General features: G+C 38.7%; 1 protein-coding gene across 1 annotated transcript in view; it reads right to left on the reverse strand.

Annotated features, from left to right (window-relative positions):
• Positions 1-336: 336 nt before the first annotated feature.
• The window catches only part of DNAH5 (dynein, axonemal, heavy chain 5), a gene marked incomplete at its 5' end in the record, with an annotated part of 180,665 nt that continues 162,998 nt past the window's right edge, over positions 337-18,003 (reverse strand). The window contains 7 exons of the mRNA XM_014543525.1: positions 337-2,282; positions 10,837-11,068; positions 11,415-11,567; positions 12,770-12,982; positions 14,639-14,854; positions 16,662-16,865; positions 17,464-17,669. Coding sequence (XP_014399011.1) covers positions 2,131-2,282; positions 10,837-11,068; positions 11,415-11,567; positions 12,770-12,982; positions 14,639-14,854; positions 16,662-16,865; positions 17,464-17,669 — 1,376 coding nt within the window. The remainder of the gene's footprint in view (positions 2,283-10,836; positions 11,069-11,414; positions 11,568-12,769; positions 12,983-14,638; positions 14,855-16,661; positions 16,866-17,463; positions 17,670-18,003) is intronic.

Genomic DNA, 18,003 nt, shown 5'->3' on the forward strand with positions numbered 1-18,003 from the left:
TGGCAGATTCAGTCAATGGGTCCTCCCTTGCCCCTGACTCAGTAACATGCAGAATGCCGTTCAGTGGGTGGGAAATGGGGGATGAAAGTGAAGGTGAGGCAGAAAGGGGCTTCATTGGTTCTTCACTGCTTCAGAGACATTCCTTGTTGAAAAGTTCCAAAAATTTTTAGTTATTTTTATGATGTCCTTTTCTACATATATACAGGTGTGTATCATAAAATTATATGAATTATGCATGTTCAAGTTATTTAACATAAAATCAAGTTTTGAAAGCTTAATTCTGGATATTCAATGGCACTTACCCCTTTCTAATAAGTACCAATCTCAATTCAGACATTCATTTAAAAAAATTTATTAATTCTCATTATTTTCACATTTTCATTATATGTTCTTCAAAATAAAATGATGGCTTGACTACAATCTACAAAAATCAACTGATATATTAACTCAGACAAAAAGAAACTGCTCAAATAAAAACAGCATCATCCAAGAAGGGTAGGAGTCCATAAAAAAAGGATTAATCTGAAATGGAGAATACAATAGTTGAAATAAAGCATACACTGGAAGGAATAAACAGTAGGTTGGGTGACACAGAGAATCAAATCAGCGATTTGGGTGTCAAGGTAGAAGATGGGTAGGAGCCACATGAACCACTCAGGTCTAACTCATCATAATTAGCATAAATTCATACTTATCACAGAGTGAAGCCTAGTGAGAGGGATTACACCTGTCTCCCTATAACCCTCCATCCCGATGAAACCTTTTATGTAGAAACAAGTAATGCAGAACTAAAGGTAACATTTGTAAAACACAATTCTAATTTAATACTGACCAAGTTTTCTAGTCAATAGGTTATAAATGAAGTGGTTCATAATTTATGCCTAGAACTGAATTTAAAATAAAAAATATATGAAAACTTCCTTAAATAATGAAAGCCCATGTGAAGTCCCCATACACCATCTAAGACTTTTATTCTTTCCCTATTTTTTTCTTACAATCATTATATTTTTTAAGTCAACAGAAACCTTTACCGTGCTATCATGTCTGTTTTTTTTTCCATGTTATTGTCTAAATACATTTTACAGTTATAATCACAGTACTCAATATTTTGTTAACTATCTTTAAGTTAATATGTGCTTACCATTTCTATATTATTAAATGTTTAATACTGCTGTTCATGGCTGCCTAATATCTCCTAATTTCCTTAAACATAGCCTTAGTATTGAACCTTTAGGGTATTTTTCATTTATTTCTGTTATTGAATACATTTTTGCACATGAATTTGTTAGGTCTTTTAAATGGTTTCCTTAGTATAGATTTCCAGGAGAGAAAATAAGAATCAAAGCCTGTGAACTTTTTTATGGCTCTTTCTGAGCTTAGTTACTTAATTATTTTACAAAAAGGATGGGTCAATTTACATTGCTCTAGGAGTCTTGATTGAATCATTTGACAAAGACTTCACCACAATTTACTTCTAGCTTTCATTTTTTTTCTTATAACAGATATCAATTAGTATCTCATTATTAATTATCAGTGGAGTTGAACATGATTCTACATGTTAATTCTTCAGGATTACATGAATTGTGTATTCACCCAATCACATTCTTATTCCAGTCTTCTATGTCCTTCTATTTTTTAAGAGGTCTTTTTTTAATTGGCTGCTTGAGCCATGAACATAAATCTCTCAACCTGACCTAAATGCAAAAGGCAAATAAAGCAAAATCAGCACAAACTTGCCGTGTCACCTTAGAGAACGGGGCTGTCACCAGAAGCACATTAACAGAAGAATAATCCTTTCAAGGAAAATACCATCTGCTCAACCTAGTCAGTCCTTAGACTTCAAGGAGGAAAAAATATATTACTGTGGATTTGAGGGCCACGCTTCATTAGGAAGTTATAAATTTTACTTTTAAATCTCCAAGCAACTTTTCAGCAAACACAGTGATCGGTCATTAATGATGAAACCGGTTAAATGTAATTAAGCATCCGACTGAGGAGAAGGAAACCCTATGCAGCTCATTAATCATGATCAACCAGATTTACACAGTGTTCATTGCTCATAGAAGATAAAGGGTCTGGTCATCTGTAGGCTGCATTTTCCAAAGTACTGGGTGGGGGACAAGCCCCATATTACTTGACATCACAGAGGAGGGCGACCCCACGGAGCACCCAGTGTTCAGGAGTCTGGGCCGTCCTGAGGTCCACAGCAGCGATGTAATTCAAGTCCGTTCGGACCGGCTTCTTATAGATGGGACAGGAGTAAAACCGAGGATCTCTTAGAGCTATAAAAAAATTCATAAAGGAAAAAAACTGGTGAATTTCTAATTTAAGTAACCCAAACAGTGCAGAGCCAAATGGGTGCATTATGAAGGTGGTTCCAGAAGAGATGGGTTTGGTAAAATGAGGGAAATTCTCCCTGGAATCAGTCAATCCCTAGATGGGAAGAAGACACAACTGTAGGTGGCCAGTGGATATGACAAGACGCCCAGGCATACCCAGGTTTTCCCCGCTGGCCTCTTGTCCCCTGTCTGTGACAGTAACTCCTGCCCATGTACCATGACCATAAGCCTCCCACTGCTTCCTCCCTCTCCTGTCAATTCCATTTAGGATCACATGAATTGTCTATTCACCCAATCACATTCTTATCCCAGTCTTCTATTTCCTTCTATTTTGTAAAAGGTCTTTTTTTAATTGGCTGCTTGAGCCGTGAACACAATTCCATTGCCCTTCACCCTTTCTTCTTTACTTCCCTACCACATTTTGTGCTCTCACCCTCCTCCCCCAACGCATCGCCCCCAGTGTTTCCTCAGAGCTTGCGTTTGGCAAGAGGCACCTTTTAATCAGACAGCCAGAACCAATCCTCACTACTATTTCATTATTATTATTATTATTATTATTATTCCAAAATCCTGTCTTCAACCCTCTGTGCCACAGTCCAAACCACATTGGAAATCACAGGACAGAGGGTGCTTCCCACTCCTGCCAGGTGGTGTGAGTTTTCCTTGTGTGTGGAGAAATAAAAGGGGCTGTGGAGCAGAGAGTCATGGCTGAGTCCAGCTTCCTGCGATTCAATCTACACTTTTGAAGTGGAGGAGAGAGTATCCAAAGCCACACATGCCATGAAAGACATGTGGTTGGCCACCCTTCAAAGATCCTCTTTAATGCATTTATCCCTAACCAAAGGCTCACTTCCTCTCCACCCTTGGAAACCGAATAATCAGGGACAGATTCAGGTCTTGTGGGGCCATAAACATACAAATTAGGGGAAAGGGCTCTTTAAGAAAAAGAGTACAATTTTACAAGTACATATGCAGGCTTTGGAAGGAGACTCTTGCATTGAGTAGCCTTGGAGTTTAAGCTTCATTAGCTGCTTGTTAAGTCCACTCTGCCCAGGATACTTTATCTGTACATCTTATAACATCCATCTCAGGAAGCAGTGTATTATTTCCCCTTCTCTTCCAGATTATAAATTTCTTCAGGACAGAAGTTGTGTCTGCACCCATCCTTGTACTCCTCTGGAAGGCTAATATTATAAATGACCCTCATATAACTACTGAGATGAAAGCACATTTAACTAAGAGGATAACTTTGCTTTGGTGAATTCGTGTTACAAACATGAGTACTGATACATGAAGACAGTAACTTTCTAAATGCAATGTTAATATATCAAAGTGACTGAATTTATGTTGCCAAACTAACCTCCTCAATAATTTAGCTTTTCTTAACATATTATAAAAACAAAGCACTATCAGAAATTATCTCATTTGTTGACCCAAGAAAACCTTCAACCTGTTGTGCCATGTGTTTTTATACCTCCACTTAATTAATGTTATTGGAAGAAGTTAAATAGTTGAATATGATAGTATTATAGATGTTTCAATACAAGATAAATATTCTAAAGTAATAATTCTTAACCAGGGGTGATTTTACTCCCAGGGGGGTGACTTGCCAATATCTGGACACATTTTCGGTTATCCCAACTGGGGAGGTGCTCGAGGCATCTAGTGGGTAAAGGTCAGGGATTCTGCTAAAATCCTATAATGCATAGGGCAGCCCCTCACAACAAAGAGTTATCTATACCAAAAATGTCAGTAATACCACGGTTGATAAACCCCGCTCTAAACAGATATTTTACAGTACTTTAAAACTATGTGTTTGTTTAATCACATGAAATTAATCATTAGAAACAATCTAAATTAATGTAACATCTAACATTTAAGTCTAGGCATTATTTTTTTAATTACCATGGGAATATCATTAGTAATAATAATTAAGCAAATATATTAATATATGTGAATGACAGTAAATTCATGAAGTGCAATCAATACTAATTCTACTAACTGATATATTTAAATCCTTTACTCCTAGGATCTGTAAACAGAACAAAAATATAACTGCTCATTCTTCTGGATGAAAATTTGACTAACAATCATTTTATAAATCTTGAAGTAAGCCACTGGAGTCTTAGATTTAAACCAAATGATCATTATAATAATTATACCTTGGCAAGAATTTGACTACTTACATTTTAATCCCCCAAAAATAGAACTGGAAAAATAGTATCCTTTTCAATAAGCAGATAAAAATTCTCTGAAATTTTATTTATTTGTAATCGCTGCAGAGCTAAAGGTGGCCATGCCAAGTCACAGCGTGCCGCAAACTTCAGCAGCGGGATTAGAAGCAACTGAAAATATGATTTCATAGTGAAAGTGCTGACAGATGCTAAACAACCACAGAAACAGATGATTCCAAACCATTACGCCCGGTTAGACAAATAACTTTGAAGGGGAAAATAAACATGCTATGTAGGTAGAACAGATCAGCTAAATATGTTTAAAGCCTTGGGGCTCCAGGAGGAAGAGCTGAGAGAAGTGGTTGTCGAAATGGGTGAGCCATCAGCTTTAGGGGCCTAAAGGCTTTAATAAAGCACCTGAGGGAATTTCATTTTCTAACTAGGTAATAATTTCCCTCTCTAGCCTACATTTTTCATCCAAATGTTATCATGACATATATTCCTTCCATATCCAAAATAACCGAGTTCCATAGAGATCCCCATTAAATCATTCCTTTAATTTTTAAAATTTATTTTACTTTATTTTTTTCCATCACCATTTATCCTCTCTATGCCCTCTTCCGCCTCCACCAATCCCTCTCCACTGCTGCCACCACCCCTCTGTTGTCCATGTCCATGAATTCTCTCTTTTTTTTTCTTTTTTGCTCAATCCCTCCATCCCCCCACAACCCACTCCCACACGCCCAAGTTGTCTGCCTATCTCTAGCCATGAGCCTGTCTCTATTTTGCTTGGTGGTTCACTTTGTTCATTAAATTCCACATGTGAGTGAAATCATATGCTACTTGTCTTTCTCTGACTGGCTTATGTCACTAATGTTCTCCAGGTCCATCCATGCTGTCACAAAGGGTATTTAACCCCTGTTTTGCTAATAACATTTAAGATACTAAATAGAGAGCTCTTACATATGATATTTCTTTTCATCTTTCAATAAGCATGTGAGAGAACATATCAATAATAACAACAGTAATAAAATTATTTATTGTATGCTATGTGCTGGACATCATCTGTATTATGCTCTCAACAACCCTATGACATGGGTATGATTATTAAATTATTAAATCCATTTTACAGATTGAGAAAACTGGACCATACGGACGTGAGTTACTTGCCAAGGTTACCAAGTTGTAGGCGATATGGTAAGAATCAAGCCCCACCAGAATGGATCCAGAGCCTGTGGTCTTCATCTCGTCAATAGCTGGGACGTACTATGTGTACGTATGTGCCTCTGTGTCTTTGCAGGAAGATGTGAACATGTACCGAAGATAACTAGATACCTGACTTCAAATCCTGGGTGATAAAGCCAGGGGAGAAACCCAAATGTCCAGGTGCCTGGCTCCCTGTCTTCTACCTGAAAATATGTGGTCCCACCAGTAGGCAGGGGAGGTGAGCCTGAAGCAAGAGGGGAGGGAGGCCATCGGGAGTAAGAGCTCATTTTAGCGTAGGGCGGAGGTTTTTACTGTGTCTGCCTCACTATGCACCTGAGAAAAATTAATTCACGACTTCAAAATGCAAGGGAGTTGCCCTCATTTTCAATGTAGCCTTGATTCTCAGGCGCCATCCCAGACACCGCAGAGACTATCTAGAAGATACTTAGTCTCAAGCAGGACACTAACCACAGGAATTCCCAGAGGTTTGCATTCATCCCACAAAAGACAGATGGGTCCCCATACTAGTTCTGGTAGGGGGGAATCACAGGCAAATTACATAATGTCTCTAAAGCTTAATGTCCTCATTTGCAAAATGGGCATGATATATCTTACAGAGTCGTAAAGATTAAATAAGTTAATATATGTGAATACCTGGCATCATATAATGTCTGGAGTGCAGTAGATGCCCAAGGTGTGTTAAATTTCTAATCCTCCCACCCCCTCTCCACACACACACACATTTCCCAGACTCATGTTCCCAGGACGTTGACAGAGTTCCAGATTTAAAAATTGAGCTCCTGGCTCAGGAGTCAGGAGCTCGCCACCTCCTGGTCACCCACGGGGCTATTCCCATGCCCAGCCCTACATCTGCAGTGTTGGAAGGGGGCGGAGTCTACAGGGCATTCTTACAAAAATGTTTTCCCAAGCAGGAAATATCCTCATTAGCTGCATGGAACCTGAGATCTTTCTCAGCTTACTTTGTGACCAGAAGTACATATAAGTCTTGCTTTGTTCCCCCAAAATGTTCTAATCATGGTTTTACCATCACAAAGCTACAGCACTGCAGTTCATGTATAAGCATCACGAGCTATATCAAGCATGTCAAACTCGTGGCCCGCAGACCGCATGCCTCGTTTATTTGGCCCATGTTAGCCTTTGAGTTTGACATGCTTGATCTACATAAAAGGAAACAGATCTCTCCTATATCTGCCTTTTTTCAAAGTCCTTTGAAAACAGAGGACCTGAGTTGTGTATTTTTACCCTCTTGGTGAATTTAGTATTATTTGGGCAACTTTCCCATGATGTTCCAACAAGAAACATGAATAAAATAAATATTTGGGGATATTTTACTCAATTTTTAAAGTTCAAATAAATCTCTAGGAATCTTTTTGAAAACAAATAAACCAGCCGGGTATGTAAAATTCAATGATGAATTATTTACACTGAAAACTGTTCTTCATCTTAACATGAAAACAATTCATTATAAGAATTTTAATTTCCAAACTCTGCACTTTTGTTGGAGTGCCCTTTGGCCATGAACAATGCTACACCTCTTTATCTCAATTAGTACCCTATCCAGTTATCAAAAATGAATGAAAATTAGATTGACAGCAACAGAAGGTTAGCTTTTTATCACTAAACAAACACCTCTCCGACAACAAAGTTATTTGGCAAAACAAGTTTCCACCAATTTCTATTGAAACCAAAAAGAATAAAAAAAGAATAGAGAACTAAAGTGCTTCTTTTCTTTCTCTTTTTTTTCCCCCAGTACTTTGACATTAGTCACTTTTCCTTTGTTTATTTTACTTCCTCCCTTACCTGCTGCTAATGAGCCTCACCGCTGACTATGCCCAGCGGGGGGAACAGAGTTCCAGAAAAACCTGTTCTTAAATAAAGAATTGTTCGTATTATAAAATTATTACTTTATGACTACCATGCTGAGATGTTCAACATTTTATTGCAATGGATTTTTTACAGTTAGTCACAAGAAATTTAAAAAAAGTAACCCCTAGCTCCATGTGAGAAGAATCTTTCTTTCATTTTATAAGGAAAACATTTTTTACATGTTGACTAGCTGCAATAATAGGATAGAGCACATTTTCTAAAATATGATTTCTGGCTACAAGAATACGGTGGGGCCTTGACTTAAGAGTTAAATTCGTTCTGAGACCGAACTCGTTAAGGAGCTCGTTAAGGAGCTTGTTAACTCAAATTACTCTATCAACTCAATGCAAAAAATCGGCCGAGAGACAGCTGGTATCTCAAAAAACTCATTAGTCAGGACACTGGTAAGTCAAGGCCCCACTGTATTTGATTATCATTCCTATAAAATAGTCCCTGCCCCAGGACCAAATACCACCCTGAGAACCAGTAAACACAAAGTCACACGCTAGCCTAATGCCAGGCAGACACTTGTGTCCTCCCAGACACGGCCAAGATATTCTGAGCAACACCATGGGCCCAGAACTGTGCTGAGCACCCTCACAGTTCTTCTCTTGCTCCATAAGCTTCTCTTCCTTCACATACCTTTTCTCTGTTCCTCAACACAGCCTACTTGTTGCTACCTCACACCTTTCCCCTGGATGTCATCAGAGGCACTTTCTGCCACTTGGATCCCAGTGCAATGTTCTCTCCTTGGCGAGGCCTTCCCCAACCCCCTGAATTATAGGAACAAGAACTATCTGCCATCAGTATGTTCACTTACAACTGATTCTCATTATTCATGGGACTGTGTGTATAAAGTCTCCATGAATGCCCGGCCAGTGCTGCACAGTGGTTGAACGAGAACCAGGAAGTTGAGGTTCAATTCCCATGCCCGGGTTCGGCCAGTGCTGCACAGTGGTTGAACATGGACCTATGAACCAGGAAGTTGAGGTTCAATTCCCATGCCCGGGTTACAGGTTCGATCCCCAGTGGGGGGTATGCAGGAGGCAGTCAATCGATGTTTCTCTCTCCCTCTCCCTCCCTCTCTCTTAAGTCAATAAAAACATATTTAAAAATAATAATAAAATAAAGTTTCTGTGAACACTGAATCAGGGACCATGGAACCTGTGCTCCTGGGGAAATACAGGGTTAGGCCGCTGAGAGGCTCTGGTCACATTTTCATCAACCCACCAATATGTCATTTTGTTTTATGTGTGTTTCTACTGAAAGACACCTCTCTATTATACATTGTTGACTCACTGACATTGACCTCCAGGCCAACAGCATTATAACTCATGCCTGCATGAAACATATCTAGCACACGTGTTTTCTCCATAAGGCACATGGCAGTCTTTCTGCACTAGGGCACTTCAGGACTACTCCTGGGCATCTTAAATAGCAAAAGCACACAAACGTGAAGATGTAGCACTAAAGAGACCACAAAAGGACACTTGTTTACAACTGAGACACTGTCACCTTAGTCAACCTCAGCTGGGAGCATGCATGCCGGGAGCCTCAAATGTTTCACTGTTTTGTGAGTGTCTGGGAATTACCATGAAAGCACCACAAGCACTGATTTCTGGGTTACAAATAAATTTAGCCAGTAGGTGAATTCATAAGTACAGAATCCATGAGTAACAGGGATTAACTCTATTTGCTTCTTTTTCAGCTACCATTCCCTGTTGAGTTCCATGACAATGGGGAGTCTGCCTGATCTTTTTCTCACTGTTGCATCTCCAGCATGAAAATAGTGCGAGGCAGATGGTCAATATCAGAGAAATATTCATGGGACGACTGAGTGAGCTCATGCTTTTTCTCTCTGCCAAGAAAAATCTCCCTCTAACTCCCTAGCCCACTCGTCCTTGTCCTCCAGAGAACATCTCAGAAGAATCTGCACCTACCTCCCAGGCACAGTCTTGATCTCCTTCTAGGCTTCCTGAGCATCCTGGGTGTATCTCTGTCATAACATGTATTAAATTCTATTTTATTTACTCATCAGTCTCCCCCACTAAACTGTGAGTCCTTGGGCAGAATCTGGTTCATAGTTACCTTTGTGTCCCTTGCACCTAAGGCCAAGGATAGTATATATTAGGCATGCAGCCAATGATGTTTGCTTAAAAAAAATAAATACTCGTAGTTTATAAACGCTCTTTTCTTAATCCAGGTTTCCAAATGGGACATTCATCTAATGGATGTGGATACTACAAGCTGTCTTTTTAAAAGATATTATATTTTATCCCTTGTCTAAAGAAAAATATCTTGTACTTCTGTCACACAATCAGTATTTCCTTGGGATCCACTATCATAGCTGCCTCTGGAGTTTATGGCTGATAGCAATCATTTCTCCGTGTGTGTGTGTGTGTGTGTGTGTGTGTGTGTGTGTGTGTTGTATTGTATACATTAAACACAATTTTTCTTTAAAAATAAGATAAATTTTAATAAAATAAAATGAACAGGAAAGTCCCACATGTGCTGATAGTTATTGCTGAGATGTTAGCTGGGTAAAATGCAACAACAAAAGCCTCTAGAAAACATCACGCCAACAATGGAAGCAGTTTATCAATTAGAGTTTCAATGACTTTTTCAAGGTAGAATAACGTGTGTGCTTCAAAGAAGTGGTATTACATTCATAGGCTGAAATATGAATCCAGCAATTTGCCATTAGCTACTGGATTAAGTTAAATGTCCCTGAATTCAATCTGGATTTCACGACCTGGCTTAAATCTCCAAGCTGGTGGTGGCTCCACCTCCAGGGAGCCCTGAGCAGTCCTGCCTGGAAAACCTTCTTTCCACCTTTTGCCCCACCTCCTCACCTTCATCCTTCCAAGCTCAGGCCAGGCCCAACTGCCCTGCTTCACCCCCCTGTTATCTCACCCTCCTTTCCCACCACTTATTACCTATTCCAAACACTTATTTCTTATCTCATCAGCTAACATTTTATGAGCATTCACATATATTTCATCTGCTTTATTAGATAGGCAAGAATTATCTAGAATTATTGCCTACCCAACAGCACTCATGAAAGTACCTAGTGGTCTATAAATACTCATTAAACATGGGTGTGAATGCAAAGGTAGCTGATAAAAGAGTCAAATTATCATTATATGATAACTAAAATAACAAGATCCGGTGTTTATAATGTCATTCAATTCAATAATACCACCCATCCCTAAATGCACAAGAAAACTCACTGTTGTTTTCTGCATAAATCCTTATGACAGGCATCAACTCAAAGAGCACTTTTGGTTTGGACTCGATGAGCTTCATGTTCCTCTTGTCCCAGCCAGCGCCTTCAAGATACAAGCCATAGACGTACACACCCTCTGTGGGAGGGGCAGCGATGTCATCCTTCATCCACTTGGTGACTTCATTGCAAAGCACCATATTGTCCAGAGCCCAGCCTTTGTTGGCCCGAGTTATCTCCTGCCCAGAGCAACAACAAAAGCAAAGGATGCAATGAGCAATTAGAGGTTTCCATACTAATATACAGAGCATACTGACAATGGAGCCTCCCAATTACCCTGACTCAAAGTAAGTAGAATGCTATTTAAAGTTAAAAAAAATCTCTCAGAATCGATACCCATGTCCCAAGTTAACCACTTCTACATACTAGTGTGTGTGTGTATGTGTGTGTGTGTGTGTAAAAGTTAGCACCCATAAGAGAGTCATTCTCTCTTGTTATATTACTTAAAAACTATAATGAAAAAAGAGAACTTTATAGAGGAAAATTATAAGAACACAACAGGTGCACATCAGAGCTACTTATTACCTGCCGCATTGCAGTCAAAAATCCTTGGGGGTTAAAGAAGCCGGTCATCCAGAAGCAGTGAGGTCGGCCATTGAAAACCCAGGAGGTAAACTGGCAGTTTCTTTCTAAAAGTTCAGTAAACCAGAAACCCAACGTACTTGAAACCCACGACGCCTGAAATGAATGCATTAAAATAATTAATACAGGTTTAATTTTGCTGCCTGACTGGCTACGTTCACGGAAAAAAAATGATGAAATACCAATTTCACCTTTAGAATTTAAGATTCCCTAAGACATAAATTATCCTGAGGTTCTGAAATTTAAGTTCTCCAATGATTCTTCCCGCTTAAGATATTATGATAGAATCAGCTGATCATCACACGAATACCAGATCGACTGAGAGCTCAGATGCTGTCCGCAATGTCTACTGTCAATAGACGCACCTCCCACTTACACACATATTCATCACCAATTCTGCCATAAAGTGCTAAAATAACCATTAAATTTAACAGGTTCCATCTACTTTCCTTAGGTTACATTTTCAACAGATACATCATAAAACAGGATCTCTATTTATTAAATGTGCTCATGGTCTAATCAACACTTTAAAATATATCTGTGGATAATAACTCACAGAAGCCTTATCCATTTATCACTTTTAATGAGGCACACAACAATTATCTTCTGGAGATTTCATCCCTTAAAATATATATTGATTTCCTTTGATAAAAGAGCAGAAATGGAAACACAGGCCCATTTGCCACCAACAAATTAATTGCATGTATTGCTTAAAAAGACATTCAGGCCCTCATTTTACTTTTCCAAATAGAAAATCATTTCTTAAAACCACCTCTGTCATTTAGCACGTTTACCAATAGGTAATCAATAAGAATACTTGTTATCTTGAGAGAGAGATATTTACATATCTACAAACAAAGGAAGGATAAATGCTTCTCTTTAGTGTGATTTTGGATATATGTGTGCATCTCAGAACATTCTCTTCAAGGAAACTAGTCTTGTGGGTGTTGAAGAGCAAAAGCTTGGGTTTGGATTCTTGGAGTACTTAGGTGTGTGATTTGAGAAAAGATTTCACCTCTCCCAACCTCAAGTTCCTCCTATGTAAATTGAGGGCGATAAAATGTAAGACTTTAAATGAAATAATGCGTGTAAGTCACTCAGTAGAGCACACGATATGTGGGAGATGTTACATAATTTCCTTCCCTACCTACAATCTAAAAATATAGGACTCTAAGGGGATTAGTTCCTACGCAAAAGAACACTTGTAAGCCAATTATCCTTGGGTGCTTTCCGTTTGCCGATTACAGCTATTCACAACAATAAGGTGATTAGGCAGAACCAGAGCAGCTTCTACGTACTTTTTTCCACTGAGCAGGAATTCTGGCATCAAACATGCAATTCAGTGCATCCCGAAGGTTTTCACTCATGATGATGGTGCCATCGATGGCAAGCTTCAGCTCGGTCAGGGTGCTGCGGACCAGCGTGAGCACCCTCTGCATTCTGTCTATCTCCTGCCTCAGGAAAATGTTCATCGGCTGGAATGCACCCATCTTTTGAAGCCTCTCTCTTACCTGCCGTGGAGACATTCAGTGCATGTTAAAAATTAGAAAGCTGTTAATGTTTAAGTAACTGGGGCTTCTTAAAAGGCCCCAGATTTTATAATTTCATAAATAGCAAACTTTTTTTTTTCACTGCCAGAAAACAGAGAAGAAATAAGAAAGAAAACATGTTAGATGACCAGTTGATTTTTATCCCATGTGGGAGAGAACAGGCAGCCTTTAATTCACAGAAAAATGTAAAGCACATGACCACAACCATACAGCCTTCTATAGAACAACCATACTTATTGGGAAATATTCACTTGCTGTCAATCTACGACTTTCAAACATACATATGGGTACACACAAATGGACTTGTACACATAGATGACCATTCTGCTGGCTTCCTCAAAAAACTATATGTGTCATTTAAAAGCTTTCTGTTTTCCATCAAAGCATCCATCCACCCACCCACCCACCCAATCATTTCCATCTTACAAGCATTTATTGATAATCAATCAGTCACTGTGCTTGGCTTAGTTGCTTTATCCTAGGGTAGCACTGACAAATTCAGCAAAAGGAGGGAGACACTCCTAAACCCCATTACTTACCATACTTATTTATTTAACTTATTTTTAGAGATTTTCAATGCTTCAGAAATATTAATCACTAGACAAGAGTGACCTGTTCCGTGATACTACAATGAAAGGTCTTTAGGAAAGCTGATTGCAGTATTGATTTCCTCCAAGCAAGGGGTCAGAGTTTCTTCTCGGGGAAATTATTCTCTGGTGATAGGTCCTTGAGTTTGGTCTGTAGTACTAGCAGCTAAATGGCCCACTCGTGGAAAACAATAGGATGCTAAAGAAACAAAATCCTGCAGGTTTCCTTCTGAAAACAGGTGGGAAGGCAGCAATATGTAAAGAAATATGGTGGCCGCATGATGAAAGTATTGCACATTTAGTTCAGGTATCTCTTAAGACAATATGGAAAGCAACCCAGTTACTTTTGCTTTAATCAAAAGTTTAAAAATGTTATCAGGATAAATATTTTCACAATTTGCTAAGATGTCTAAAAATTAACTTTAATAATCATAAAATTGCTTAGAAATTAGTTGTATATTAAACAGACATATCAATTTTTGAAACCCATGAGATGAAGAAGGTGCAAAGAGTTAATGATAAAAATACAGACTCCCTGAAATTGAGAATGCCTGAATGTTAAGGTGTACATTAAATTACACAACATGTTTTAAATAATCAGGTGCTAAACTCTAAGAATACATCACTTTCCTCCTAACAAATAACAATGTGATGTACCTTGAAGGAAAGATCTAGAAAAGGAATCCTAACTCATCCGTATACACTTGTAATTTAATTATGAATATTAACATTTACATCAGGTTTCCTTATTATTTATATTTTGAAATAACCACATTTATAGATTCAAAAACTTCTTTTCTGGTTTTCCAGGAAGTGAGTGTTTAAAATAACTATTTTTTATTTCAGAAAAAAAAAATGTTTGCCCTCCTTCCTCATTTCCCAAACAGGACACATCCACAGCTGACTTTTCTTTTCATTTATTTTCTTTATTTTATTTTATTTTATTTTATTTTTTCCATCATCATTTATCCCCTCTATGCTCTCTTCCACCTCCACCCACACATGACGTTTTGTCAGGATTTCAACTCACCTCAAATGGGCCATAGTCAGGGGGGAGCTTCTCCAGCATGTCGTCGGCCAGCCGGGCCACCACGGCCTCCCGGGTCTCATCCCCGCCACCAGAGCTGTCCTTGGGCTGGATGCCCAGGATGGTGTCCAGCACGTCCTTGGCCAGCTTGCTCTGGTAGGTGATGTCGGCATTGGGGTGCAGCCCGAAGACCTCGGGGCTGTCGTAGGTGGGCAAACTCTGAACAACAAGCACCCCGGTAAGCACAGACTGCTGACATAAGTACCAGATAAACTGTACTGTCTTAGGAAGGAAACATGTTTTTATTAGGATAAGCCTTTATAAGAGATGTCTCGGTTATGTCAGGCCACCATCTCAACCATTTCTCCAGAAAAGAAAAGCAAACATTGCCTTGAAAAAAATTAAGAAACATAATCAGCTCATGGCATTTTAATGTCTGCATCTCTAGATACTTTAATCAAATAGATGCTGTCATGTTTTAGAAGATGTAATACAGAAAGGGAGCTATGAATTGGTGTTTTGTTTTCTGAAGGTTCAATCTAATTCAAGTCAGTTGTTTTCAAGAAGGTTGGATAACTAATGGTTACTATGTTTTTAAGATACCAGAAAGTGACAGTTTAGCTCAATTCGGGCCCAAGTAAGGGAACTGTATTCACCTGGGGAGAAAGAGACATGGAGAAGAGGTAAGTATTGAGAGAGCAAGAATCAGCGAGGAAAATAGACAGCAAGAGATGGACAGCAAGTGACAGAAGCAGAACAAGCATGCAAAATTCCACACCCCGCCCCCAGCTATTTGAAAAGCAAAATATTTACCTGCAATTTGACATATATTCCTATGTATGAATTGTATCCTACGCTTTACTTTTGTCTTATTCATATTTCCTCCTTCTTTCTATTCCCTTATTTTATTCTTTTTTACATGTCATCTTAGAGCAACCTCAAGTTCATTGTGAAATGAGAAGTATATAAATAAATATATGTACAGGCATATTTAAATTTATACCTTCATAGGCACTCTCCTATTCAGTGCCAATGATTTAAGGACACATATAGTATAATTAAGACACATCTATTTGTTGATTTGAATTACTGGAAGTATAAAGGTGGTAATATATGATAAGCTCATCACATTTATTTATCACAGAACCTCTAAATAAACATAAATTTAGCCCTGTGGGGCTGTGTGCTTTAGTTTGTTCATTCTGAGATAAATCTTAGAAGCAAAAGAGATTGCTAAATAATGATCTAATTAATTCAAGGTTTAGAGACAGAAAATGTAGTTACCTTGAAACACAAATCCAATTTCTTCCCCAAATTTCCTGTCAAAATCTATCTTCTTTTTTCTTAGAGCAGTGTTTCTCAATCAGGGGTGATTTTAGCCCCCAGGGGATAGTTGGCAATGTCTGGAGAGATTTTTGGTTGTCACAACTGGGTGGGGATGATACTGAAATCTAGTCAGGAGAGGACAGGGTTGCTGCTCACCACGCCCCCAAAACAGCCCCCAGCACTTCCCCCACTACAAAGACGTACCTGGCCCTGAATGAGGAAACTCTTCTACCAGTGGACTCCTGCGCATGCTCATACACTGTCCATCAGGCCAGGATTAAGGAGCAGATGTCCCAAAATAAGGCAAGTGGGTTGAAAAATAGAACAGACTGTGTCTACAGACTGCCTCTGCCCTATCATAACAGGTAACTGAAGTCTCACAGAGAGAGAGCTCCAAGGAACTGGTGTAGGTTCCCCAGTTCTAATCTGTTCAATCTATCACCTCCCCAAAGAATATTCTTCACTGAAGCGTTAAAGAGATTAGGGGGCGGGAATTCATACAAAACACACACAAAACAAATATAAACATTTTAGTCCTTAGGTAAAACAAATATAAGAAGAAAGCATCTGTGGTGGAAGGTTCAATATGTATCACCATTAAAATTTATACTAAAGGGAGTATATAGAGTATAAATAAAAAACCAAAAGGCCAAATGCTGGGGATATTTACTCTAAGCATAAAATTCTGACATTGACAAACCTGGATATAGTGAAGATAGTTATCCACTGTGCTGCATTTTGGAATATTGTATCCTTGGTAAAAGCTGAAATCCGGTGCAAACATATTTTCACTGAACCAAACCTTAGCAAATGTATTCAACAGTCTCTTATCATAGTCATCGGTGACTCTGCCTCCATATTGAATTTCGCCTATCATGTAGCGGACAGTAGACCAGGAGACACCCTGGGAAAAATTGTAGAATAATTGTGTAGAAATGACTACTGCCTCATCCTCATTTTCCTTACTCATTCATTCGTTCATGCATGCATTCACTCATTCGTTCATTCCTAATGTGAAAAATGCAGAAATAAAATTAGGCAAACATAAGTGATTACTCAAAGCTCATCTTCATGACTTGAAATAGACTCTGCATTCATATTTTCATATTTTAATTTCAATAGAAAAATATTTATTTTTTTAGAATATTGAGGCAGTTATTTTAAAAGCACACATTTCAAAAGGAATCTAGAATTCATTTTTTAAAATCTTTTTAAAATAAGTTTCCCCACTTATCCCCCTCCCCCTGGAAATACAATACCCTGTTAGGATGTTTTATATGAAATGTCAACTTGACTGAGAAATTAAAAGATAATAAAAATTTGTTATTTTTTAGCTGAAATCAAGAGGCAAATGTGACCTGAGTTGCTATGAATTAAAGATGACTTTGCAAGCACAGAAAATCATCACTCTTATAAGATTCACTCCAAAGCTGGGGGATGGGAGCCACGATAACTTGGGGACCCACCATCACCAGTGGCATGAAGCAGCTCACACACAGTACCTTTTTGATATCCATGTCATCCAAGTGGTTTTGGATGAACTGCACGGTGGCATTAAAGTCCGCTTGATTAAATTCATAAGGGATGTTCCACCCTAGGGGACCAAACTTCCGCCTCTCCTGGACCGTGGAGTGCAGGAACGCCACTGCGTACAGCATGGGCTTCCACTGGGCCACCGTGCTCACATCCAGCAGGTCTTGGCTCACACCTGTGGTGATCAGCTGGGTGAATATCTGTATCATCTCTCAAACATCTCTATTTTCTATTTAAGTTATTAATTCTCTTTGTAAATTCCTAAATTAAACTTCACTTATCTTGAATTACTTTTATGACATTCATATGGTAACTATAATTTAACTTTTGCACATCCAGAGGGCATTCCTCTCTGAAAAATCTGCAAAGAGATTTGAAGGGAGGAGGGGCTCACTAACATGATTCAAGTTCCTGCCAATCTAACAAGATAATGTGGGGATAAAATCGAGGTGGAAGAATGATGGCAGTAAAATAAATACTGCTACTATTACTACAACCACCACTACTAA

This window comes from Myotis brandtii, unplaced genomic scaffold, assembly GCF_000412655.1.
Source record: "Myotis brandtii unplaced genomic scaffold, ASM41265v1 scaffold328, whole genome shotgun sequence".
In the NCBI taxonomy this organism is placed as follows: Eukaryota; Metazoa; Chordata; class Mammalia; order Chiroptera; family Vespertilionidae; genus Myotis; species Myotis brandtii.